Source organism: Rhyacophila brunnea, unplaced genomic scaffold (assembly GCF_057557595.1).
Source record: "Rhyacophila brunnea isolate RB1 unplaced genomic scaffold, BYU_Rbru_1.0 scaffold_7, whole genome shotgun sequence".
NCBI classification, from domain to species: domain Eukaryota; kingdom Metazoa; phylum Arthropoda; class Insecta; order Trichoptera; family Rhyacophilidae; genus Rhyacophila; species Rhyacophila brunnea.
Window position 1 is genome coordinate 18,662,001 of NW_028233339.1, and position 24,323 is coordinate 18,686,323.

A 24,323-nucleotide genomic window follows, 5' to 3' on the forward strand; every position below is an offset into this window, starting at 1 on the left:
TAAATGGTGAGTTTGAATTTTACTCAGTCTAAAAAAAATGAGGTTTTTATAAATGATGTGGGTACATAATATTTTCCTATATTTATTCAGTAGATATTAAATAAAAAATAAAATTTAAATAAAATTGATATGGTTTGCCTTTTTGTGTTCAGTATAAGTAAATATTTTGCAAAATATATCAGTACGCAATCAGTATCTACCAGTATTATCTGTTGGTGTGAGTTACTTCCTGCCCATAAATCAAATATGAAACCTCGTTTTTGTATGCTTAGCTTAAAATTTACGATCGCTGTAGTGTTATGTAGAACTAACTAATGTAGCATTTTTAAGGTTAATGGGATACTGTTGAACTCAGATTTTTTTTCGGAAGGCTTATTGGGAAAATTGGCTGCCATTAATCATTCTGCTGGAAAACCATCGAGAAATATAATGGAAATGAAACCTCTCAATACAATCAATTTTGTCCTCTATTAGTCATTTTATGTGTACAATTCTCATACAGAAACTTATATATTTTCTACTACACAGCATCTATGCTTCAGTTTAACTTAACGTATAAAGTTCAATAAATTAATAAGGTTACAATTCCAAAAAATATATTTATGAAAATCAATGCCTAACTAAAACTAAATTAATTTTACACACATAATAAGTACTGTGAATAATTTTGTATGTGTAAAATAGCTTCCTGGTTAAGTTGGTTTACGGTTACAAATTACAAAGTTATGGAAACATGAAATAAAATAAGATAACGTTGAAAGTCTGTGAACAACTAACAGTAAAGTACCTACATACTTAATAAAATTAATACTTATAAAAAACATACTTACATGATAATATTATACTGTATTTATAACAATAATAACTAAAAGTAAACAATATTTACAGGATTCAATAGGTATTAGTATTATTTACATACGATTGTACAAACAAATATAGCGAATTAGAATAAGGTTTCATGAGACAACAATAAAAACAAAAGAACTGGTTTAGTTTATTAATATAAATTTTTTTGATGTCTCATAATAAAAATATTGTTGTTTACAAAAGAAATTCGCAAGATAATCAAATTTTACTGGATGTCGTTGTTTATTCATAAAAATGTAACGATCAAACATAACCGGTTCGTTACAAATATTTACATTAATCCTACGAAATCCTTTTGATTCTATGTAAATAAAAAATGAATATTTGTCATGTTACCTATTTCCCATAATCGAAATATTCTTAACCTTTCTGTGTTACGACCCATACAAAAGGGTAAACAATAGCCAGCGAAAGTGGAATGCTATGCTGTTTACTATCAATTTGAAATGCAAAGAAATTTTCTCGCGAAGCTTTCAGAGCTCGACTCGTATAGAAAATAGAAGCTTTTTTATTTTCACGTTGATGCTTTTTGATATTATCTTCTGTACCCATCCAAAAATGCATTTTATGCTTCAATTGCATCTCCCGAAAACGTTTCAAATTCCGATTGTAGCTTTGTGACTTAAAACAGAAGTGAGCTTTCAATGCGGACATTTCATGTATTATTTAAAACGGAAGTACCTACTTGATCACGATGTTTTTATTTAAGCAAAGAATTTGATTTATATAATATATAAATCAAATTCTTATTAAATCTCATAAATAAAATTTGGCACATTTATATTATAATACATTGATACATACTGCTTAGAATATGGTATTGATAAGAATACATAAATGAAGTGATTACATTATATAGTAAAGGTAAACTTGTATATAATTAGTGTGTAGTATTCGTCCACTTGTTGGCATTTGATTCATCCCGATAGATAAGTAAGTGTGGCACTGTATCGACTGGCGCTAGGGTGGCTTCTATTGGCCATTTATTTTTAAACCAAAATTAAAATTTAAAATTAAGTGGCATGTTTTTCGATCATAGTAGTATATCATCGCACATACTCTGACGATTCATTATTATGGCGGTGACACTACCCAGTCAAAGAATTTGAATAAAATCTTTTATTAAAAATTACTTAACCTAAACTTTTAGTATTGTCGAATAAGAACTTCTTGTCCGCGTGTTAAAACTGTGAACTAACAAGCCCCTCCTGTGGAGTTATTAATTTTTAAAAGTTTCAAAATGAGGAACTATCATTTACGTAATTTGATACTTTTTATAATAACAGCGATCAGGAGTGATATTAAATTAATTATTAGTAAACTTTTGGTTTATTGCGAAGAAGAAAAGAAATTGCATCTAAAATGAGAGATGATACATTATTTAAATACGCGTTGCCGCCATGATAGGTACGTCACTGAGAAGTCTTCTATATTATACGACTGCAGTGACTTCCGGCGACAACTTGTTATCGGACAGTAGTCTTGTTTGGCTTTTAATTTTTTTTAAATATTTTACGGTTGAAGTTACTGTACAAATAATAGCTTATTATACTATAAATTAATTACGATAATATAACACGTTGTTGCATAAATGTTTTTTAAATTCACCACCTTCTTGTAAAACTATTTTTTTCAATGGAAACGTGAAAGAATTAATATAATTTGATCCATTGTTTAGTTAACCTTGTAGTCGACACAAAATATTATATGAAACATTTTAAAGAATTGTTAATTTAGTGTTATAATTACTTCAGATCGTGCATGAAAGTTAGCTGAAGAGTAAAAGTACATTCGCACGAAAAACGTACCGATATTTTAAAAGTAATGATATTCAAAAAAATAAAGTTTCAACAGAACATATTATTTTTCATTAAGGGTTATAATTGGCAACAAGAACGTTTAAGTTTTAGTGAGTAATACTTTATCAGTGACAAAAACGACATTATTTTTATTTTTTCATCGTGAAGCAACAGAAACGACCCAAGAAAATACGTACCTAATATAATTATGTAGACATATTTTCATGGGCGTAGGCGTTGACTTAAACGAAAATAAAATAAGAAAGTTTCCTGACATTTGGGTGGCATTTAGTTTATTCATATGCCTACTACCTAAATTATTTAAAAGTTCCAGTATTTTATATATCCTATAAAGATAGCGACTAAATAATTCATGTGATCTGAAAATACTTATATATATATTACACGGGTGAGTTTTTAGCTCTAATAATTTTAATTATAATGTGTTTTTAGGAGAAAATTTATAAAGAATTCTTTTTATTTTACATAAAATCTTACTTCGGTATGGTCCCGATCAGGGAACTCAAAACTAATGGGAACTGAAATACCTAACGGGTGTCTCAAGTGTGGAGGAATATGAGATAAACTTAAACACATCTCAAGAATACGCTTGTCCTTCATTCTGACAACTGCTCTTGGTTTATGGACTGATGCTTATTCAATATTGGTTTATTTGAAGGTTGCAATACACATTATTACACGTCTATAATGTGTGGTAAATTTTCATAGGACACTCACACATTCAAAGCTCTGCGTCAAAATCTAGTGTATTGGGTGTAGCCTATTGGAATTCTGTTTATTAATCTGTTCTGTGGTCACGATATTGATGCACGATATAAAAAGGAAGGATTTCATGTCTTTTTAAACTATGAATTAGTCAAAAATCTTTTCAATACATTAGAGAAAACTTCATAACTAAATCATATTATACTAAGACAGGATCCTTAAATGAATTTACATTTTGTAATGTTTTTTTAAGTTTTAATTTTTTAAATGTTTTTAGATACTATTAAGTAATTAAAACACTTAATTATCAAAGAAAATGTCTCGAATTGCAAGCATCATATTTTTTCGTTAGGTGCCTCTGGTAAGTTGAGTATTCGCTGAGTTTTGTAGATGTCATTTATATTTTGGTCTATTCATATTATATTGACTTTATTTTGATGGTCTATGCGTCTCCGCCTATTTTTGCTTTTTGCTTAGGTTGCCCACCACATTGCTACGGCTCATACATGTTCTACAAAACTAAAGTAAATCTTAATGAATAAACTATTTACTCATGTGGCTATCTCGACTTTATGTGATGTATTATTATATCATAATTTGTTATATATTATCTTTTATGCGCCACTGAGGAAGTCCCAAGACTTCCTCCCACGCATCTGGATTTACTTTATGGACAAGTGTTAACTCTAGACGTGGGATGAAAACTTTATAAAGTTTTCTACTGTGGAAGTAACTCCGCCAGTTTTGTCAAATTAAAAGAGACTCAATAGATTTTTTGTGAAATATTAATCCTTCAATATTATATTCTAAATGAAGCTACCCTCAATGACAATAAAAAAATCTTTTGAAGCGAATAAATTTACGAATCAATTGAAGAAATAACATATTTTTTTTAAATTTTCAACAGAAAAAGTACACCTTTACGTAATATTTACATTTTTATGAATTCACAAAATTATATTTGAAAAATATGTGTTATATTTTTTGGGTGTATATTTAGTATGAATAATTTTATTTTCTTATTTTGACGAATATTTAAAATCTGTAATTTTGACGAGTCGCGGAAATTACAGTTCTGAGAATTGGCTCGCAAAAAAACGAATGTTTTTGATAATTTCATTTTCATGCGGAGTAATGAAAAAGTTTTCCTTTTTTCGTACGCATACGCCACAAGCGATGTATATTTTGATTAAAAAATCTTAATTAAATATTTCAGGAATCGGCACATCTAAAATTACTAAGAAAAACCGAAAAATAATAAGAACATTAAATAATCAAATCGTATAAAGATAAAGAAGAGACAAAATTATAAAACACAGTATATTTATGCATATAATATGAATTATAATAATAATATATAAACATTAAATGATACCCTAGGGCAGCGGTGGTGAGCCTATGACACGTGTGCCGCATTTAACAATCACAGATTTCGCTGTCTAAAGAAAAAAATGCAGAAAATTAAAAGGCACATACGATACATAGCATCTGACAGAAGTAAAAAGTCGACTCGTATTCTGCACCGGTATTTTTTTCTAAAGTAACTTACGGATCGGAGAATATATATATATTTTTTTTTTATTTATTAAGGAAACAAACAGTTATATTTTGAATACAAAAATATATTTAAAAACTAATAGTGAAATTATATTGCAACCAACAAAGTTTCCATGTATAAACTATAATATAGTTTAGCCTAACAAGAATAAAAAAGTGAGAAAGGAAGAAGAGCATAAATATAACGAAATTACATATGAAAAATTATGAATAATTGTAGACAAAAAAGTTATATTATATAATATTACTAGCTGACCCGGCGAACTTCGTACCGCCTCAGAAACAATAAATTTTGTGTTAACTTATTAGCTGAATTAAATTCAGTTTTTTAGTAAGTTAAAATAAATACTCAAAATGAATTGAGTTCAATAAATGTGTAAAAATCAAATCAAAATGAAAAGTATTTTAATTACTTACATTGAAATGAATGTAATTCACGTGGCAGCAAGGCATTTGCTTTATTGAAGCGAATCGAAATGATTCGCGTAGCATTGTTGCACTGTTTCTGTTAAACTATTTGCTGGATGGGTTGCATTCAAGTCGATTCCCTTCATTGAAGCACCTTGTGATATACAACATTTTTTGTTTTGTTGTCAGGTGCGAGAACGAACAAAGCGGATGGTTTGCCGACACGTGAACATGCTACGTACAATTGACCGTGAGAGAAACATTCATTTTCTAGATTCAGGCCACAGACACTCAAGGATTGGCCTTGTGATTTGTTGATCGTCATGGCGAATGCAAGACGAATCGGAAATTGAATTCGTTTAAACTCGAATGGCATATCGGTTGGGATCATCGGAATTCTCGGAATGAGAACTTCCTCACCTTTGAACATTCCTTTGATTATCGTCGCGTAAATCACATTGCCCATAAGATTTCTCACCATCAAACGCGTTCCGTTACATAGTTTTGGTTGGTTCAGATTTCGAAGCATGATGATTACCGAACCAACTTTCAGTTGTAAATTATGCGGTGGCAAGCCAGGCAGATCCAATGAGTTTAAAAATTCAGTCGGATAGTTGGTTGCTTCGTCTTCGTTTGTTACACTGTCGATAGATTTAAAGTAATGCAGTGGACCAACGATTTGATTTTGAATTGTGAAGTTTAAGTGATCCACATCTTTGTTCTTTGCCGCAAGAATTGCTCGTTCACTCAACCAATTGTGATTTTTATGGTTAGCAATGATGTTTGGGAACACTTTGTCAATGAGGTCGTCCTTCGTTGAGACGAAATTGCAAAAATTCTGCGCAAAAGAAATCAATCCGTTTGATTCGTCGACAGGAACACGGCCGTTACCGATAGTCAGCAATTGTTTGGAGAAATCTTCGGCAGATGGATCGTTTAGCAATGCAATTCGCATGTTTATCGTCAGCTGAAGTTTCTTCATATAGCGCCACAGAGTCGATGATTTGAGGCAAGCGTTTATTCCATCGGCAGCGGTCGATCTTGGAATGACTGGTAGTGTTTGGCGGAAATCGCCAGATAGTAGAATCATTGCGCCTCCAAAACATCTCGAGTCATTGCGCAGATCTTTCATAGTTCGATCGAGTGCTTCCAACGCGCGTTTATGCGCCATTGTGCATTCATCCCAGGTGATGATTTTACTTGCTACCAAAACTTTGGCCATTGCTGAGTGTTTCGCAATGTTGCATGTCGGTTTTTCAGTCGTTTGAAGGTTTAACGGCAATTTCAACGCTGAATGAGCCGTTCGGCATCCTTCTAGCAACGTGGCCGCTATCCCAGAAGAAGCAACTGCTACAGCAATTTCGGATCTCGCACGAACAGTGGCCAAAATCAATGACACGAGGAATGTCTTCCCAGTTCCACCGGGTGCATCGAGGAAAAATAAGCCACCATTTCCATCATCAATTGCCTTCATTAACGTATCGTAGACTTCCTTCTGTTGGGGGTTCAACAGTGGTACATTCGTTCGAACTGATTGGTTCAATGCATCTCGATCATATTCACGTTCACGTTCCAATTCTCGATTGAAAGCGTCGTTCATTCCATGATGTGGCGTTGGCATGCCTAACTTGACTAACAAACTGCCGCATATGAGGTAACACATGTCTTCGATCAAAAGCAAAGCCTGGTTATGAATCTCCTCATTCACCTCGAGATCGGGATTCCCTGAACTGACACGAATTCGGTGTAAAATGTCTTCTGACATGTCATCCTTGTACTTGTTCCACAGTTCAGGTGGATTCGATGGGAAGCATGTCGAAATAATGATAGCAAATAATGTGCGTATCTGACTTGGAGATGCAGAAACAATTGCTTCAGCTATTGTCATGTCCCAATGAGTATCGTTTTCAAGTAAATTAAGCTGTTGACATGCAGCACGAAATGTTGGGCACACTATACCGTTGACTGTTCGAAGTGATTCAAATGATGTTGGCCCACGAACATTCACCAGCAACAACCGCAAGTAGAAGCATTCGTCATTCTTCGGATGAACTGTGTTAATGCGACCAAGAGCATCAGTAGAACGCACATCCGGATGATCAGGAACTGCATCGCCTTGCTTCCGACGCTGAAATTTCTTCGATGAAGCGTTCCAAGTGTAATAACGTGGCATCTCAGAGTAGAGCAACGTTCGTGCAAACGGATCGCTTTGGCAAATCGAAAAGAAACTGGTCAATGTTGTCGCTGGAGGTGTTTCAGCACGTTGAGCAACATTCGATGTGTTGAAATAAACTCGTTGACCATTCTCCAGATGCACCGCCAAATGTACAACAGTGGGATGACGTTCATGAATAGGGAATGAAAAAATACGCCAAATCGCTTCATTGCAGCTCACATATCGACCAACTTGATAGTGCGTGATTTCATCGTTGGTATTGGGAGTTTGAACGCCAAAAACCGCCATATCGCTGCCTTTGGTGACATATTTACAGATGTATTTAATGGACTTCACTGAATTGCAATACTCCACGTTGCAATGCGCCTTGAATGTTTTGGAAAGAAGTGGTGAATATGGAACAATCCAAGTGTTGTCGACCACGATATCGTTTCCTTTCACTTTCGTTGTGATAGTTCTACCGTTATCATCGGGTAATCGACGCCGATACAGTGGATAACCATCGTTGGCAGTGATAGTCTCCGCCGTCAAATTTCGTGGATAACGCTTTGAACACTTGCCGTCGACCATGCACGGTGATTGGGGGTTGATGGCGCCACACGGTCCATGAATCATGTTAGTAATTACAACATCATGCAGGTCTGGATCGGTTTCGGGATCAGGAATCTCGGCACATATGATGTCATCTATTTGGTCTGGTCGAATTCTTTCGACTAACCAAATAAGAATGTGTGCATGCGGCAAGCCTCGTTTTTGCCATTCAATTGAGTACATCCAGCATCGAGTATCCCCAAAGACGCGATGCTTAACAATGTAGTTAATCAGCGACAGGATTTTTTGTTTGAAGACACGTGCGGTGATGTCGTGCCGATCACTTGATGTTTGTCCGGGGAGCAGTAGTTGAACAATTTCTATCCATTTCCGATTGCATGTAAAGGTGATAAATAGGTCTGGACGACCGTAATGACGAACATATGTCATTGCATCTTGCGCATATTCATGCATATGACGTGGGCTGCCAATGTACGTCGCTGGTAGAATAGTCAATCGACCAACATTAGCTGCATCTCCTTCGGTGCTGATTGCATCGCGTAAATGAATATACTCCTCCGAACGCAGTTTGGCTTGGTTCAACCGAATGAAAGTGAGGCGCTCCGTCTCAATTTTGACGTACATGTCGACGCAATATTGCTGAAGCAATCGACGAAATCGCAGCAAATAGTTGTCAGCATTTTGACGAATCATCAAACGATATGCGTAATAATTCATCGAGCTCACCTTCTTGGTTTCCACACCTGAAATGAAATCAGTGAAATTAGTGAAATTAGTGAAATTATTGTCATGTTGAAATGAAAATTATGATATCGATACTCACCGTTCAATGGATTTATCATCTTGAAATGAAATCATTGAAATTAGTGAAATTATTGTCATGTTGAAATGAAAATTATGAAATCGATACTCACCGTTCAATGGATTTATCATCTTGATATTAAAGTGATATCCATCGTCTCCTTGCCAAAACATCAGCGGGTATTGCAATGCATCGTATGACCGGTGTGTTTCGTATATTCTTTGCAGTTGTCCAGTGTCGCGACGTGTAAGTACAATATCGCGCGTTTCCAAGTTTTCACCGATAATCGCAATTGCGACTTCATCTATTGTTGGAGCGTTAAATTGGCGTTCGTGTGTTCCAGCGGGTCGTTTATCCGCTCTGATCACAACTTTGTAGTCATCACTTGGTATGCGATCCAAAGCAGTTTTGAACAACCGAACCAATGCATGATGTTCATGAAGTAGTTGCTGCAGATCTTGAAGAATTGCTCTTTTCATTGCCGTATTGATCGTTTGACGCCGATCAAGTTGTTCGTCCATATTGCCCATGAAGTAAATTTGGATGAATTTATGATGTGCGTCTTCAAGCGGTTGCAATGATCCAATTCGATGGTGAATTTGGCCTTGGATCTGTAAAGTCGAAAGCGAAGTGAGAATTACTGATTTATGATCACCAAAATAAAATGAACGTTTATTCTCTCGAGCAGAAATTACCTTGAATGTTGGATTGAATCCGCGTTCTTCAATAATGTCTGCTCCAAATGAAGTCATTTGGAAACATCCGTTATATCTTTGAGTGTTTGATAGAAAATGTCGTGATTCTGGTGTTTCTCCACGAAGCAATGAATGCAATGGCTCAGGTGGCGGAGGCAATAATGGCAATTTCACCTTGCTACTGAGACAGCACAATCCAGGCGTTTCTCCATCGAACTTCAATGCACCGCAATGGTCACACACAACCTCCATTGGGCCAATTCGAACAAAAACATGCGAGCTATAATCAATTGTGCAATCGTATTGAAACGCTACTCGATTCAAATCAACACTTGAAACATTTCTTCTTGCGCGTCGAAGATTATCACGTTGTTGATCTGTGCGATATTCTCGACGATTTCTCATTGCCAATTGAGCCGTTTGACGTAATACCACTCTTTGTTCTTGTGTTTGTGAATCGCGAAGTCGAGCCATATTAACGCGGCGCTCTTCTCGTGCGATTTCTTGCTCATCTTCAGTGGATTGATAAACAATATTCCGAAGTCTAATTGCATTACGGCTTCGTTGTAAAAGATTAGATCTTCTGGCTCGTAGCATTGTAAATAACACTGAAAAATTAATCACACAATTCAAAATTACATAATGAAGCAATTATAGATGCGCAAACAATCACAAATTTCAAAACCTCACAAAGTGAACATCTTCGAAGGCAACTTACCGTTTGAAAATCACGATCGAAATAGCTATTTGTGCACCTAGCTGGTAATGATTATTCACGGAGATCGATTGTCGAATCAAGTCCGAAGGGCGAATTTTGAAATTGGTAGGTAAATAATGAGTAATACCAACGATAAGATCATGTGACGTTAAATTCAATCGAACGAAAATTTTGGGATGTTTGCATTCGTTTGATTTATTTGATAGACGCAGTCGGATTCAGGCAGGACTACTTCCTCACAAATTCGCCGGGATTTACAATAATTACTGCTATATATTACGAAAGTCTTTCGGGATTATCTGAGGCTAAACTAAATCAACTGTCAAAAGATAATGCAACACAACGCCATGTTCATTCTTTTGTTTCTATGTTTGTTTCTTATTTATTGTTTCTGTCATGTATCAGAGTTGGCGTTGTATACTGATTTAAATTTTTTGTGATTTTCTTTTATTTTCGAATGCGCGAGATTTATTGTTCAAAATGTCAAAATGTATGAGAAAATTTATTTTATTCATAATTTTCTTTTCTGTGAATTTTTCCGATGTTTTAATAGTTATTCTGCTATTCCTGGCAGAGACAAATCCAACAAATCAAAGATCGTAAAAATCGGTCTAGCCGTTCTTGAGTTATAAATGGTGTAACTAACCCGACTTTGTTTTATATATATAGATATACATACATTTTAAATTTGGTTAATATCCATAATACAAAAATTTGGAGATAGCGTGTTTAAACGAAACAGATGTATTGTTGAAAGGATCGACGGTGAAGAAAGACATATCGTATTTTTTTTTAAATAAGACATTAGAACATTCATGCGGGAGCAGAGTAGGATAGAAATGCTAAATGTCTTGTTTTGATTCAGAATAGATAAAAAAATGTATAAAAAAACTAAAATGATAAAAAGCTATCGATTTTGATTCTGGAGGGATATCTGTTCTGGGGAATACTGCTTCAACGTGAAAAAATGAATGGAAACCTCAAATAAAGATCACATGGATTCTGAAGAAAAGGCGCTTGGTTGTTGTCACAAAGTTAACTCATTTAGTGCTAACATCGCGACTGGTGAGTTTGGAGTCATTGGCCATTGGATATAATTAACGTGTTATTTAAATGTGGTAATTATAAGGTAATTAAAAGGTTATATGCCCTTCTTTTTTGTATTTTTTAAATCCCTTAGTACGTTACCTTTTATTATAAACATTTTTTGGTACCTGAGCATAAAATGGTCAAGGCTTAGTATTTCTATCCATGAAGCGATTATCACACCTCAGTGGTTTCGTGATCGATTACAATAATAATTATTGATGTCTCATTGTTTATGCTCATATGTCATTTTCTCAAGGCTGCGATGTGTTTTATTAATAAAACTAGCAAATATTAGCAGGTGACAGTACCATCTGCCAACATTCTCATACGTCTTCCAGCGCTCGAAATGGAAAATTTTACGAACCGGAGTGCTCGATAATTTTACGAAAATATTAACTATATTATAGTATATTAATTATATGTGTATTTTATAAAAATAAGTGAATTAGATTTTTTACTATATGACATATCTAACTCAGATGGTCAAATTAATATTTCCACGAGACGAAGCGATAATTTTTGGGATTTTATGACCCCGAACGACGCTCCGATGCGTTCCATTCTAGTTTGAGCCCGGACGTCTTAGAGGTTGCATTAGGTTATAGCACCCTTTCCCTATTATAATTACCCTTAAACCTCTGATAACACACTAATTTATCAATATTTTAATCACTCGATATACTATTACCTACCGTACTGAAAGGGTCTGTCAAACTATGAAAGTATACTTTGTTTTCTTTCACGACCCAATTATTATAAACGATTCCTTGGATTTTTCAAATCTAGAATTTGCGTTTATACGTGTATTTTTAAGACGTATTCTCCGTTTGTCTTTCTTACACATTTTCATAATATGTTTTATCTCATAATAATTCACAAATAACTGAAGACAAATATATTATAAGATACATGGTGCCAATCAGGGCTCGAAATAGATCGGACCGCACCGAAACGCAGCTCCGGTTCGTAAAATCATCAAGATTATCGCTTCGTTTAGTGGAATATTTATAAATTTCATTCTGGTTCGAGAATTATTATAAAATATTTTCTTTGAAATTAAATATTTTCCTGAGAGATTAATACAAAACGCACAGTATGTATACAACAGAAAAATATTTTCATAAAATAATAGAGCGCTCCGGTTCGTAAATTTTTACACTCAAAACACTGGTGTCAATGTGATTTATAATGTTTTTTTTCTTTAAAAAAATATTTATGTTTACGATAACTACTCTATATTTTAACTCTACCCAGCATATCGTTACTATTCGCCGTGGTAGTATAGCGTAGTAATACTATGGTAGAATAGTGGAAATATTAAAAAAATGCTATTACTATATTCTAGTTAGAAGGCATGTACCTACATATTATAATATAAGATTTTGTATTCATATATGCCTAAAATACCTACATATTATGGAAATGGAAGAGTGTTGTTAGGTATTAACATCTAAGTTTGCAGCTTCCACGCTTACAGTAGGTAATTAAAACTCCGCGTATAATAATTTATCAAAAAGGCGCCAAAACACTTTAGACTTGCCATGTTGGCACATGTGGTCGTTTCGCGAGCGTGTGCGCGGGTGCTGTACATTTACCAATATGTGTACGTGCGGTGACGTCATAGCCGCACCTCTCCGATTTTACCCTCTCGCCCCCGGAGTAACACGCACCCCCCGGGTGCTAATGCGGAGAGTCCCGCGTGATTGATTAGTTTCCGCTCATATCGTATCTGTCTGGTGGCGCTGTGTGCTGGGGCGCGCACCTCGCGGGGATAAATCACGGCCCCCGCCACTTCGGGCTTCCGGCGCGTCATCACTAAAACGTTGTGTCATGGATAGGGTTGCACTGAGGTGTTCACGATATCGATATAGCAAGTTACATGCAAGAAGCTTTCATCAATTTATACTAATAAAATAATCCATGACAGTGGCTTATAAATAGATGCCTATTGATGATTTCTATAATTAAATTTAATAAGATAAAAGACAATACATATATTGCTTTATTCCACATTATTAAATCATCATTAGCGCATCTATTCTATACACAAGACTGCTATCGGTCGCTATCGGTCGCTATCGGTAGTTATAGAGAGTAGTTTATCATATGTTTGTATTGAAGAAGTATAATTGTCTGCTATCTCGCTTTGTCTATCTGGATCTAATAGTTAGTAGGTACAACCAAGAAAGGTGCTGTTAAAACATAGTACTTATTGTAACAATTACAACTAAATTATTGTAAAAATTATAATACTTCAATACAAAAATCTTAAAAACTACCCTCGATAGCCCTGATAGTAGTTTTGTGAATAGAATAAATAATTCGCAGGGCCAGTTTCAATCGTTTCAAATAGATATCGTTAATTGATGAAACCGAATCTGATGATTATTATAATATTGTGAAATATTTACAAAAAACATATTATTATTATTGTGTTTTATTTTATTTACTAAAATGTCTTTCAATCTGCTTTCAATGGTTTCCATGGAAGGAAAAGTAGAGGTAGAGCGTCGGTGCGCTGGAGCGATCAAGTGAAGGACATTCACTCTTCCCTGAGAGAAGCAGAGGATCGAGAGGGATGAAAAGTTTTGGTCATTCAAAAGATGGCAAAATTCAAAGCTCGTCATGATCCTCAGCCATAAAGGAACGTCCAAAAAGAAGACAGGTCTTTTCACCAAGAATTTAAAAGACCATTAAAGATATGTCCATAATATCTAACCATAACATAAAGTTTTTTTTTATCTTTGTCTATCTGATGTAACTTGTTTATAATATTATATTTACATTGATGGTACAAATTTAGTAGAGCTTCATTGCGATTGGCGTAAAGTGGTCAGGTAACAGCGGTAGAGTAGGAGTATGAGATACGGGTAGAAAGGTGTTGGTCTCCAACAGTTGTAGGTATATTTCATTGATGTTAACAGATACAAATTGAATCAGCCTAGTTTTTCATTTTGTATATCTGACTACTTTTATTTCCATATGTCGCGAAGATAAAATCATGGGTTTGAGCTAGCTGAATATATAAATGGCATTTTTATTCAATGTGCTTACACTATAATACAGAATCTACAATACAATCAATATTAGTGTCCTTCTTCATAATTTGATCATGCTTTTGTTCCACTAAAACTTTAAATAATGACTATAGCGTATTAAATTTGATGTTATTTATATCGAGTAGGAACGAAGGGTCTCGAAGGTTTAATTAAATGGTACGACTATATTAAAAATACTCCAAATCATGAACGGACACGATAAGGCACTTTCATTTATGTAGTCCGGATACCGATTAAGAGTACAACATTCGGGGTTCGAGTGATGCAGCCGCGCTTATGCCATCACCCTGCAGCTATGACGCAGACATGGGCATGGCCCGTAGGCAATGATGCGACTTTGTATTTTCCCGATGCAGCAATCCAGGTAAATGGTATGATGAAATAAGTATCTTGAGCTAAATTTGAACCATTGTTATGAAATGTATTTATATATTGTATGGCTGAAGAGTCTTCGCAATAGTTTCGATGATATATTATTATGTAAGTGGTACTTATAGTTTTAATGGCATCAGCCTAAATCTATCCACTGCTGAATAAATGTTTTTCTAAGTCGATTCCACTTCTTTCGGTCCTGTGAGTTGCATTGCGTTAACTATATCTAAAATTTTAACTGCCTCTTTGTCTATATTTATGGCGTTTTATTCGTCTCGGATTACTAGATTTTCCCAGCGATTATATCTTCTTCCAGTTGTATGTCCAGCTCATTTTAATTTGGGGAAAAGGCGTGTGCGATGTGATAGAGTTCGCTAAAAACCACAAAAGTTTTAATATTTTATAATATTGTTAAATTTGACGTTATGTAGTATTGAAATGATAAAAAATAAATTTATCTTTGTATTTTAATTATTTGTAATATGTTGAATCACCATTTGTTATAGTTTCTTTGATGAAATACAAATATTATTTATTACATATCTAAACTCTAAAGAAAAATACGATTCTTATTAAGTATAAAAAAAACTTCTTTGTTTTGAACGGCGATGAGTATGTATATATTAATATTTAAAGAAATACTTAATTTAACTTCTTTAGCAATTATTGACAGCCCTGTGCTTAAAATAATATAAGGGCAGTGATTTGACAAGTCTAGGGTTAAATACAAGAATTTTCTTTACTGCCTGCCATATTTCTTATCGAATAACGGTAAATTTCAGCGAGGCAAATTATAAAATGTCAGAATTTCGTTGAACTGTCGTCAAAATTATGCATTTATCAATAATTTAATATTGGAAATTTTATGCCGGAGCGAATAAGTATTTTGTCCCAAATTCGATCGATTTTCATAAATATTGAAAGGTCTGTAATGAATCATTATTATTATCCTGAGGACATTACAGCTTATGCTAGATTGACGTGCTAGTCAACAATGGATTTTGCTGAAAAAATAACAAACTGGGAAATTCTTGGAACATCGCTTTGACAGGTAGTTTATAATAGCTCTTTTAAATTGACGCTAATTAATTAATCTAGCAAAAACAAAATATTTTATTCCATTAAATGCGTTGAATTTAATCAAAATATATGATAAATATTGTTCCTAGTTATTTTGAAATTACATCGATTAATAAAATAAATTCTGGATCTTTTTGTATATAATATTAATAACTTGATTATATTCAATCCATAATCATTTATCGAAACATTTGTTACGTTCAGTTTAGAATCTACTTTCACAGACATCACGAGTAAAAAATTGAAGCTTTTAAAATGTGCGTATATCGACACATGTCCAGTATCAGCGGGAGCTTTGGAAGGATATATTTACGAACATCGAGATGATATTATAGATAGACTATAGAGGGTAAAATTACCATTGAAATAATTGAAGAATTTACAAAATTCTAGGTACGTGGTGCAAGATCCATAAACATTTGCATTTTAATTATATTAAATATATTTCCGGTATGGCATAAGTAGAATGCCTTGCTTTTGAAATCTCAGGGATTAGTTTAAGCAATGCAATCCATCCGTGTTAAGAGTAAAGACAGACAGAAAGAATATTATTTTCAAAATCGTTCCGGATGTTCGGTAAATAATTGATATAGTACGAAAATAAGAAAAGCGAACTCATGCTACTTTGACTGAATTCAACAAATGTAATGAAATCTAAGAGTTACTATGTTTCGTCGTGAAATATTTTTGTTTAACAAAAAATGTCGGAATCATAATATAAGAAAACAAGGTTTCCTGTGCAACATCAGAATGTTAAAGAATGCCGGAATATATTTTTGTCGACTAAAAAAACGTTGCTTAACTTTTCCAAGACGTTTGTAAACAAAACGAAATAAAATCGTAACATGAAAAGTGGTTACTTTAAAAACAACAAACAGAGTAGGTATCTACACAGAATACGTATAAAACGAAAACAAAGAAAAAAGCACTCGAAGAAAAGTATTATAATAAGGAATAAAATAAACCTAATCCACTGGGAATAAAACAAAGCTTAATATAGCTTTATAAAATTAATTTTCACCTATTCTAAAGAAAGGTAAATAATTGTTAATAAACTATTTTTTTAAATGTGGTACATCTACGCATATATTCTATACAGAATACTGCTTTCGGCCACTACGGCAACTATCTAAGGTAAGTTTGTATGGAAGTATTAACAATTATTGTAACAATATTACAATAAGTTAGCCGTCTAAACCAATAATACTCAACCTTTTTTGTCTTCGGGCCAAACACATATATTTGTAAAGTAACGCGGGCCGCATCACTACTGGTGTGACAAAAAAGTCATGAAACCCCCCTTTTTTACAAAACATTTTTGAGATTTTAAATTAATCGTGTACAATAGCAACACTCTTATACTAGATAAGTCGAAACGAATCTCAAGATATACGAAATTCCAGATAATAAATGTGTTTCGGGCCGCAGGTTGAGTATCGCTGGTCTAAACAGTCAAAACTGTATATCTTGCTCTAAAATTTACTACAGCCAAAAGAGGTAGTGTTAAAAAATAATTACACTAAGTTAGTTGCAATAATAATTGTTACAATAAGTGCTAATACTTCTATACAAGCCTAACCTAGATAGCTGCAGTAACGGCCAAAAGCAGTATAGACTAGATGCGCTGATAAAAAAACAAGATAAATGTAATACTTACTGTTAATTTTTTTAATCACACCAATGTAGGTACATAAAATTATTAAGTGTTAATAATTTATAACATAGCTGTTATATCTGTAAACAACAATGTCTAATCTCAAATTATAATCTGTTTATTTTTCATGCTATTTTTAACCATGCCAATCTAGACAAGGAAAGATAAGGCTGAGAAATATGATTTAATATATCTCGGTCATAATTAACCTTTCTCGTTAATAAACCAAAATGATATGCCAAGGAAAATATTGATTTTACCTCTAAAGACCCGAATCTGAACGTGTTTATTGTGTTTTGAAATTGAATCAGACGAAGTTTAATTTGATTGAAACATCCATTCATTTCAAATATGAATCATTTAAAAGTGAGCGTAGCCGAAAGATAAATTTGAGACAATGATGGATGGGTGGAATTACAAGCTGGCTGTTATAAAAATGAATTGAGCTGTAAAGTGATTGGAACAAGAGAAACGTTTCACAAAGCGGTCGGTATTGATTAGTACACTCTTTCCTTCGTTGTTTTTTTTTTCTTCAAATTTTGTACGAAATTTGATAAAAATATTATTATGATTAAAAATAGAATAATTATTTAATGCTTCCAAAAAATACAATATCTAATTAACAGCATCTTAAGGGGGGACATGCTCAGCGTAGATCAAAATGGAGCTTATGTTCTATTTCCAAAGCATGATCCTGGACATACCTTAAACGTTGTAGATAATCTATTTATATAATTTTGAAGCCTTATTTACCCTTTATATTTATTTTAAACATTTGATGACTGAAAAAAGTATTTTTTTTACATAAAATAATATTCTTTTAAACCTCTCGCTCTAATGTTTTAGAATATAGTCATATTTCAGTACATAAATGTGCAGCGGTGTTAAGATTTTTTACGTTTATTAAATTTTAAACGCATTTATAAAACCAACAGTATAATTTATATCGACATTATTATAGTGAAATATTTACGATAAAAAAATATATAAACTCTGTGATCCCAAATTTGACAAGAATTAGGCATTTTATTATTCAAAAAATGAGCAAGATTAACACATTTGAAGATAATTCTAAAGATGCTCATTATAAGCTATGTCTTTGACCATTCAAGTGTGATAAACATCCTACGAATAATGATTGCTTTATAATAATTATTGACCTAAGAATAAGGTAGTGTTTTTTTGAAATACGCCATTTCTTTTGGCATTCCCCAGTGGTTAAGCTACAACATACGGCCGTAGCCATAAATTGACAAGCTATAATTGAAGTAGGGAGTAAAATGATGTTAACGCGCGTGTATAATAAAATACTTTATGCAGTCACCAAATGTTTAAAATAAATATAAAGGATAATAAGGCTTCAGAATTATATAAATAGATTATCTACAACGTTTAAGGTATGTCCAGGATCATGCTTTAAAAATAGAAAAAAGCTACATTTTGACTCATGGTGAGCACGTCCGCCCTTAAGATATTCTCAATTATAACACTATTTTTGTAATAGTAAATACTACCTTCTTATCTCAGAAAAAAAAGATAGATGAGACTTGAATCTGCATCCAATCTGGTATGAACATAATATATATTTTTAAATTAAATAAATATGTTTCTAAGGTATTTCGTACTATTGACATTCATTAAAGAATGCTAGGATCTAAAATTTTGCCTTATTAATTGTGTATAATTAATTCAAACGAAAATTGATGAAAAAAAAGATACTGATGTCATTGAGGAATGAGGGAAAGTTACCTATTTTTAATACCTTGAACATAAACGATGGTCGTCGATAATAACAAACGCATGGTTATTTGTTAAAATAGTAGAGGTGGTTAAATTGGTTAAACACATTGGCCGGAATCCGATGGATGAATGTTCGAATCCCGCCCGGCACTAATGTTATTTTAAAATATTATTATAACGTACGTATATTTTTGAAATAACGTATGTTCAATAAAGAAAGTCACATTTTATTCATTCAATAAAAAATATTTTATTTATTTATTTAGAAAAAGAGTATTACGGCATAACAGCGATTGGCCAATGCACCATAATACATAATAAATACAAATATGTAAAAATATCTTAATTACAAATAACAACTAATATAACAATAAAGTAGAAAAGACAGCATGTGTAAATATTAAAGAAATATGATAATATATACCTATTTAATACGTCCACAAACATTTAATTTGAATATTTATTATAATTTAGTATTAAGACGAAGTAAGTACTGATGTAGACTTATAAATAAATTAAGCAAAGATGATAGTTAATGACGTTTAACTGCTTTTTGGAAAATCCTTATTAAAGACACGCCAATACTTTGATTTTACTTTGAGTCTGCAGTTACAACCGGTTGTGGGGTTGTCACCTATGAATAATTGTTGCGACCTGTCACACCTAATATTATTTATCGTGGCATAATATTGCTAATTATTCTGACCATTTTGTGTCGTTTGCGCCGCGCTGTCGCAATATTAAAATAACACATATACTGCATTATTACAGCAGTAAATCATATTCTATTAACCCACATACGTTATGATTTTTTTTTACTCATGAGAAGACGTATTGATTCAAGTAATTCCCCTGTGTGCGCGCTGATTGTAGGGGATCATAGAGGTATTCAATAAAAAGAAGGGCAAGTAATCGGCTTTCTCATACACCTGAATAAAGCAGGCCAACAATATCCGACAACTTACGAGAAATAGCGACGCGATAAAAAAAATGCAGGGCATAACGGAGGATTTACTTTGGTGTTGGTCATTATAACGTACCCATATAATAATATAATGTTAACGTGGAAATTTTGCCGCAAATTGATTACCAGCCTACCTCGCAATACTTTTTCACTATACCTACTTGCCTGCTTCACCATATATTCATATAACCTGCCGCCCCTAGTAGTGATTCTATTTTTGAATATATTACATTTTTTGTTCATTAGTTTTATAATTTTCTTTGAATTAAAGAGCGTTGTATAAAACGCGCTAAATATAAATAAATTAAATTGCAGTTTCCTGTTTGATCCCTTGTTGTTTAGAATATGTAATTCTACAGTCAGTCATGGCTTGGGTATTTAATGAATAATGCAATTTATTTAAGTGCAACTAGATGAGAAATGCTTTCGCAGCCTGCAGTAAAACTTTACAACCTTATGACGTTGAATTTTACGGTGTGTACTTCCACAGAATCGCATTTACGTAAATCCTAAGCATTTAAGTAAAAACGAGGATACAAAAGACGCAGACATTTTTCTTTACGCAAGACTTACTTACTTAAATTATCTAAGTTTTATGTTTAGATATAATGTTGGTAAGAAGAAGAACCAAGCGTATATTTAAACAGTTAATGACGGAATAACGAAGCATAAAATTTAATATAAAGAAATAATTTATTTGTCTTGATGTATCTGTTTGTCTGTCACTTTATCTTTAATGTATAAGCTGTCGCTCTTTGAGTCGAACTTAAATTTTCACGAGTTTGCGTCTTTGTTGCGCGATCGCATACCTAAAAGACCCACATTGTATCCCTCTCATGCATAATTTACTTGCTTAGTTACGTAGCTCATATGGTTAAACACGTAAAATACACGCTTTATCGAAATAGATACCTACCAATATGTAATATATTGGTCTTAAAGTCGAAGCATTCTTTAGTAATGCATCCTTTGCTTTTAACTCATTTACTGCGGACCTGTTAATTACTATTTAATTACCACATTTAATTAACCCAATGCTTACGGGCCGCGCAAAATTGTGTTTTTGCTAATTACTTTTAAAATGCAAATTAACACGTAATTACAAAATTAATTAAAAGGGCCAACTAATCGGCAACGCACCTGTTGCGTTGGATGCACGGAATGAGATATTAAATGAGTTTTGATAGGCAGCTTTCTATAATAAAGTGCCGTTATAAACGTTCATTTTTTTAAATTCAAATATAAATTTACAATTAAAAATATAATTATTAGTTATAGAACCCGTGCTCGTTAAGGCCATGCATTAGTTGAGGCACGGTCTAAAAAGATCGTTGCTAGGCGATGCGCGGACTGCGGGTCGCGGGTGCAAATGACACCTGTCAAACGAAATATTATTTTTCATATAAATCCAACATACGTTCATTTTATGTTCTGTTTATTGTTCTATTAGTAACAATAATAATATATTCATTGACATGTTTTCTTTTTAAAGTAAATGGGTAACGTTTTTAGTCATCTTTACACGATTTTAGAATTAATTGACCCGTCGCCATCACGCAGCAAAGTGACGTGCTTCCGACTCGAGATTCTCTCAGTGAATGGCAGCGAGTCCAAAATTTCGTCGCGCCTACAGTTGGAAATTATTTGGCGTTTCACTGATGCGTCACCTTAATGTCTTTATGATATGTATTATTATTTTGAAATTGTTTTATCTTTAAAATGTAGATTACTAAGTTCTCTTGAAAGTAAGAGTGGTTAAGTCTAGAAAAAAACTTATTTATTTATATTAAATTAAGCTGCAGTATTTTAACTATGCCGATAGAGAGTTTATATTTTTCAAAAGTGCTTTTATAATATTATTTTGTTATTGATGTTCCTGGAGACGGGAGCCGGATATTTAAAATGGACCACATTTTTCCCCATTCGCTGCGGACTTTTTATTTAATATTTAATTACTACATTTAAATAACATGCTAATTGTATCTAATGGCCACCTGATGGGCAACGCACCAGTTGCGTTGGACGCAGTGAATAGGTGGCGGGACATTTTAGACCTTTTATCTGGGTACTGAATTTATTAATATATGTAGGTATCTATAGTCTATGATTAATATTTAAAATTTATTGTCTAGTTACTTAAATGAATAACTACGTATTATTGAACCAAGTTGATACAGCAATGTCATTCTTATGTTTTTCCCACGGAGCTCTAAATTTTCCCTGTATATACTTACTTAAGGAAAAGTTTCCGCAATGCCCATTATTTTATGCACTCTATTTTCCCTGGCGATCTTAAATACGCAAGGATAAAGTTTACTTTAACTTTTGCATCGGAGTTCGTTGCGCCCTCATTAAAGCTTCATTGACTTGTCCCTCTGACCGGGCAGCCTTTTAAGGCTTTTGTTGTTCTGCTTACACTTGAAATTTATGAGTTTGTTTAAATTACCCGGCGGTAAACTTTCAGAAAAAGCCCGGCTCGAGTTTCGAACTCGAGAAATTTTGTCTGATATTAGAATTCCTTTGAAACTGTTGTTAAAGAGCGGAGTTAAATATACATTTGAAACATTACCATAGAAGACTAGAAGTTAGCGATAAATTTCTCAGATAAGAATAAAATATGTAATAGGTTATAAGTCAAAACCAAAAAGCAATTGGGAAAAATATATTTTTCAATAATTGAAATCGTATTATTTTGAACAAACTGAAAATTTACAATTAGACAATGTGTTAGATATGGATATTATGTAGAAATCTATTTGAATAATAATTATTTGATTATTTCAGAATATAATGAATGAGTCAGGCAGTCTTATGACAGAATAATAAAATTATGAAAACGACCATGTAAAATGGCATTCAACTAATTGGAAAGCTGTTTCACCTTGTGAATAGACCACCAGTAATATATCACCAGATAATGTTGGAAAATTTTCGCATTTCTATGCCAGAAAGAAGCAACCTTTGATCAATCTGAATAGAAACAGATTCTGGCGTTACTAGATGTCTTAAGTAGAACATAACTCCCATTTAAAACCAAAGTATATTATTTAAAAATGCGTCAATAAATTTGTTTCAAAAAAACAAAAACCTTGATTTCAATAATTATTGTTTTTTCACAGTTTACACTAATGACCCTCTGATATATCTACTCATCTACCGTTAGTTAGGTAGTCGAAAGTTTTATAACAATGGTTTAATTTTATAATGTATTTCGAATATTCCAATCGCTTTGAAATAATTATGGGTTACGAAAAAACCCCATGAGCATAAGTAAAAAATTGAATAAGTGATAAATAATTCACGATGATATTTATCATACATAGATTAGTTAGATATTTTCAATTTAATGGTGTAGTCAGTATATCGTTAAAAATTGAGATTAATTAGTGTGTACATAATATCGTGATTAGTAATATATTATACCTAGTTATTAAATTTAAAAAAAAACTCCAATATAGTAAATATAACTGATATTATTTTTCTTTTCGTGTATTAAATAAAAATTTATTATATAACATTAGCTTTCCCTGTAATTTTCAATTTCATTGGTATTATTATTTTGATTACAGTAATTTTGAAATACAGAGTAACCTTCTTTTTGAATGAAATACATGGCAGCATAACAAGGGTGATATAGATTAAAATAGGATATATACAATATTATGTGTCTAGATAAGAATATATTATTATTTAGTTTCCCTACATTCATGTAATATTTATGAATACAGTATTGTAAATACAGTCTCAGATTTACCCAATAATTGTTACGGTCAATTTAAATATATATATATGAGGGTTGTCCAAGAATTAAGGACCTTTATTATTTTAAAAATCAGAAAAATTATATTTTTATAAAAAAAGCATACGAAATTTTAGATACATATCCCCACTATTTTTTGACGTAGTCTCTGTTACGATCGACGCACTCGTTGAGCCATGTCACTAGATCCTTGATTCCCTTGTCGTAGAACTCCTCCGCCGCAATCCTCAAAAAAGTTCCCATCTCTTCCTCCACGTCGTCGTCGGTCTCGAAGCATTTTCCGGCCAAATGTGGCTTCAGATGGC

At 33.0% G+C, this 24,323-nt stretch overlaps 2 protein-coding genes across 2 annotated transcripts in view; both read right to left on the minus strand.

Annotated features, from left to right (window-relative positions):
- The window catches only part of Hs3st-A (Heparan sulfate 3-O sulfotransferase-A), a 385,115-nt gene that overhangs the window by 28,825 nt on the left and 331,967 nt on the right, over positions 1-24,323 (minus strand). The window lies entirely within an intron of this gene.
- Positions 8,808-10,056, minus strand: LOC147064573 (uncharacterized). The gene is made up of 3 exons (XM_085957614.1): positions 9,583-10,056; positions 9,256-9,498; positions 8,808-8,828 (listed from the first exon to the last, which is right to left on the minus strand). Exons 1-3 carry the CDS (start codon positions 10,054-10,056, stop codon positions 8,808-8,810), a joined length of 738 nt encoding a protein of 245 aa, XP_085813740.1.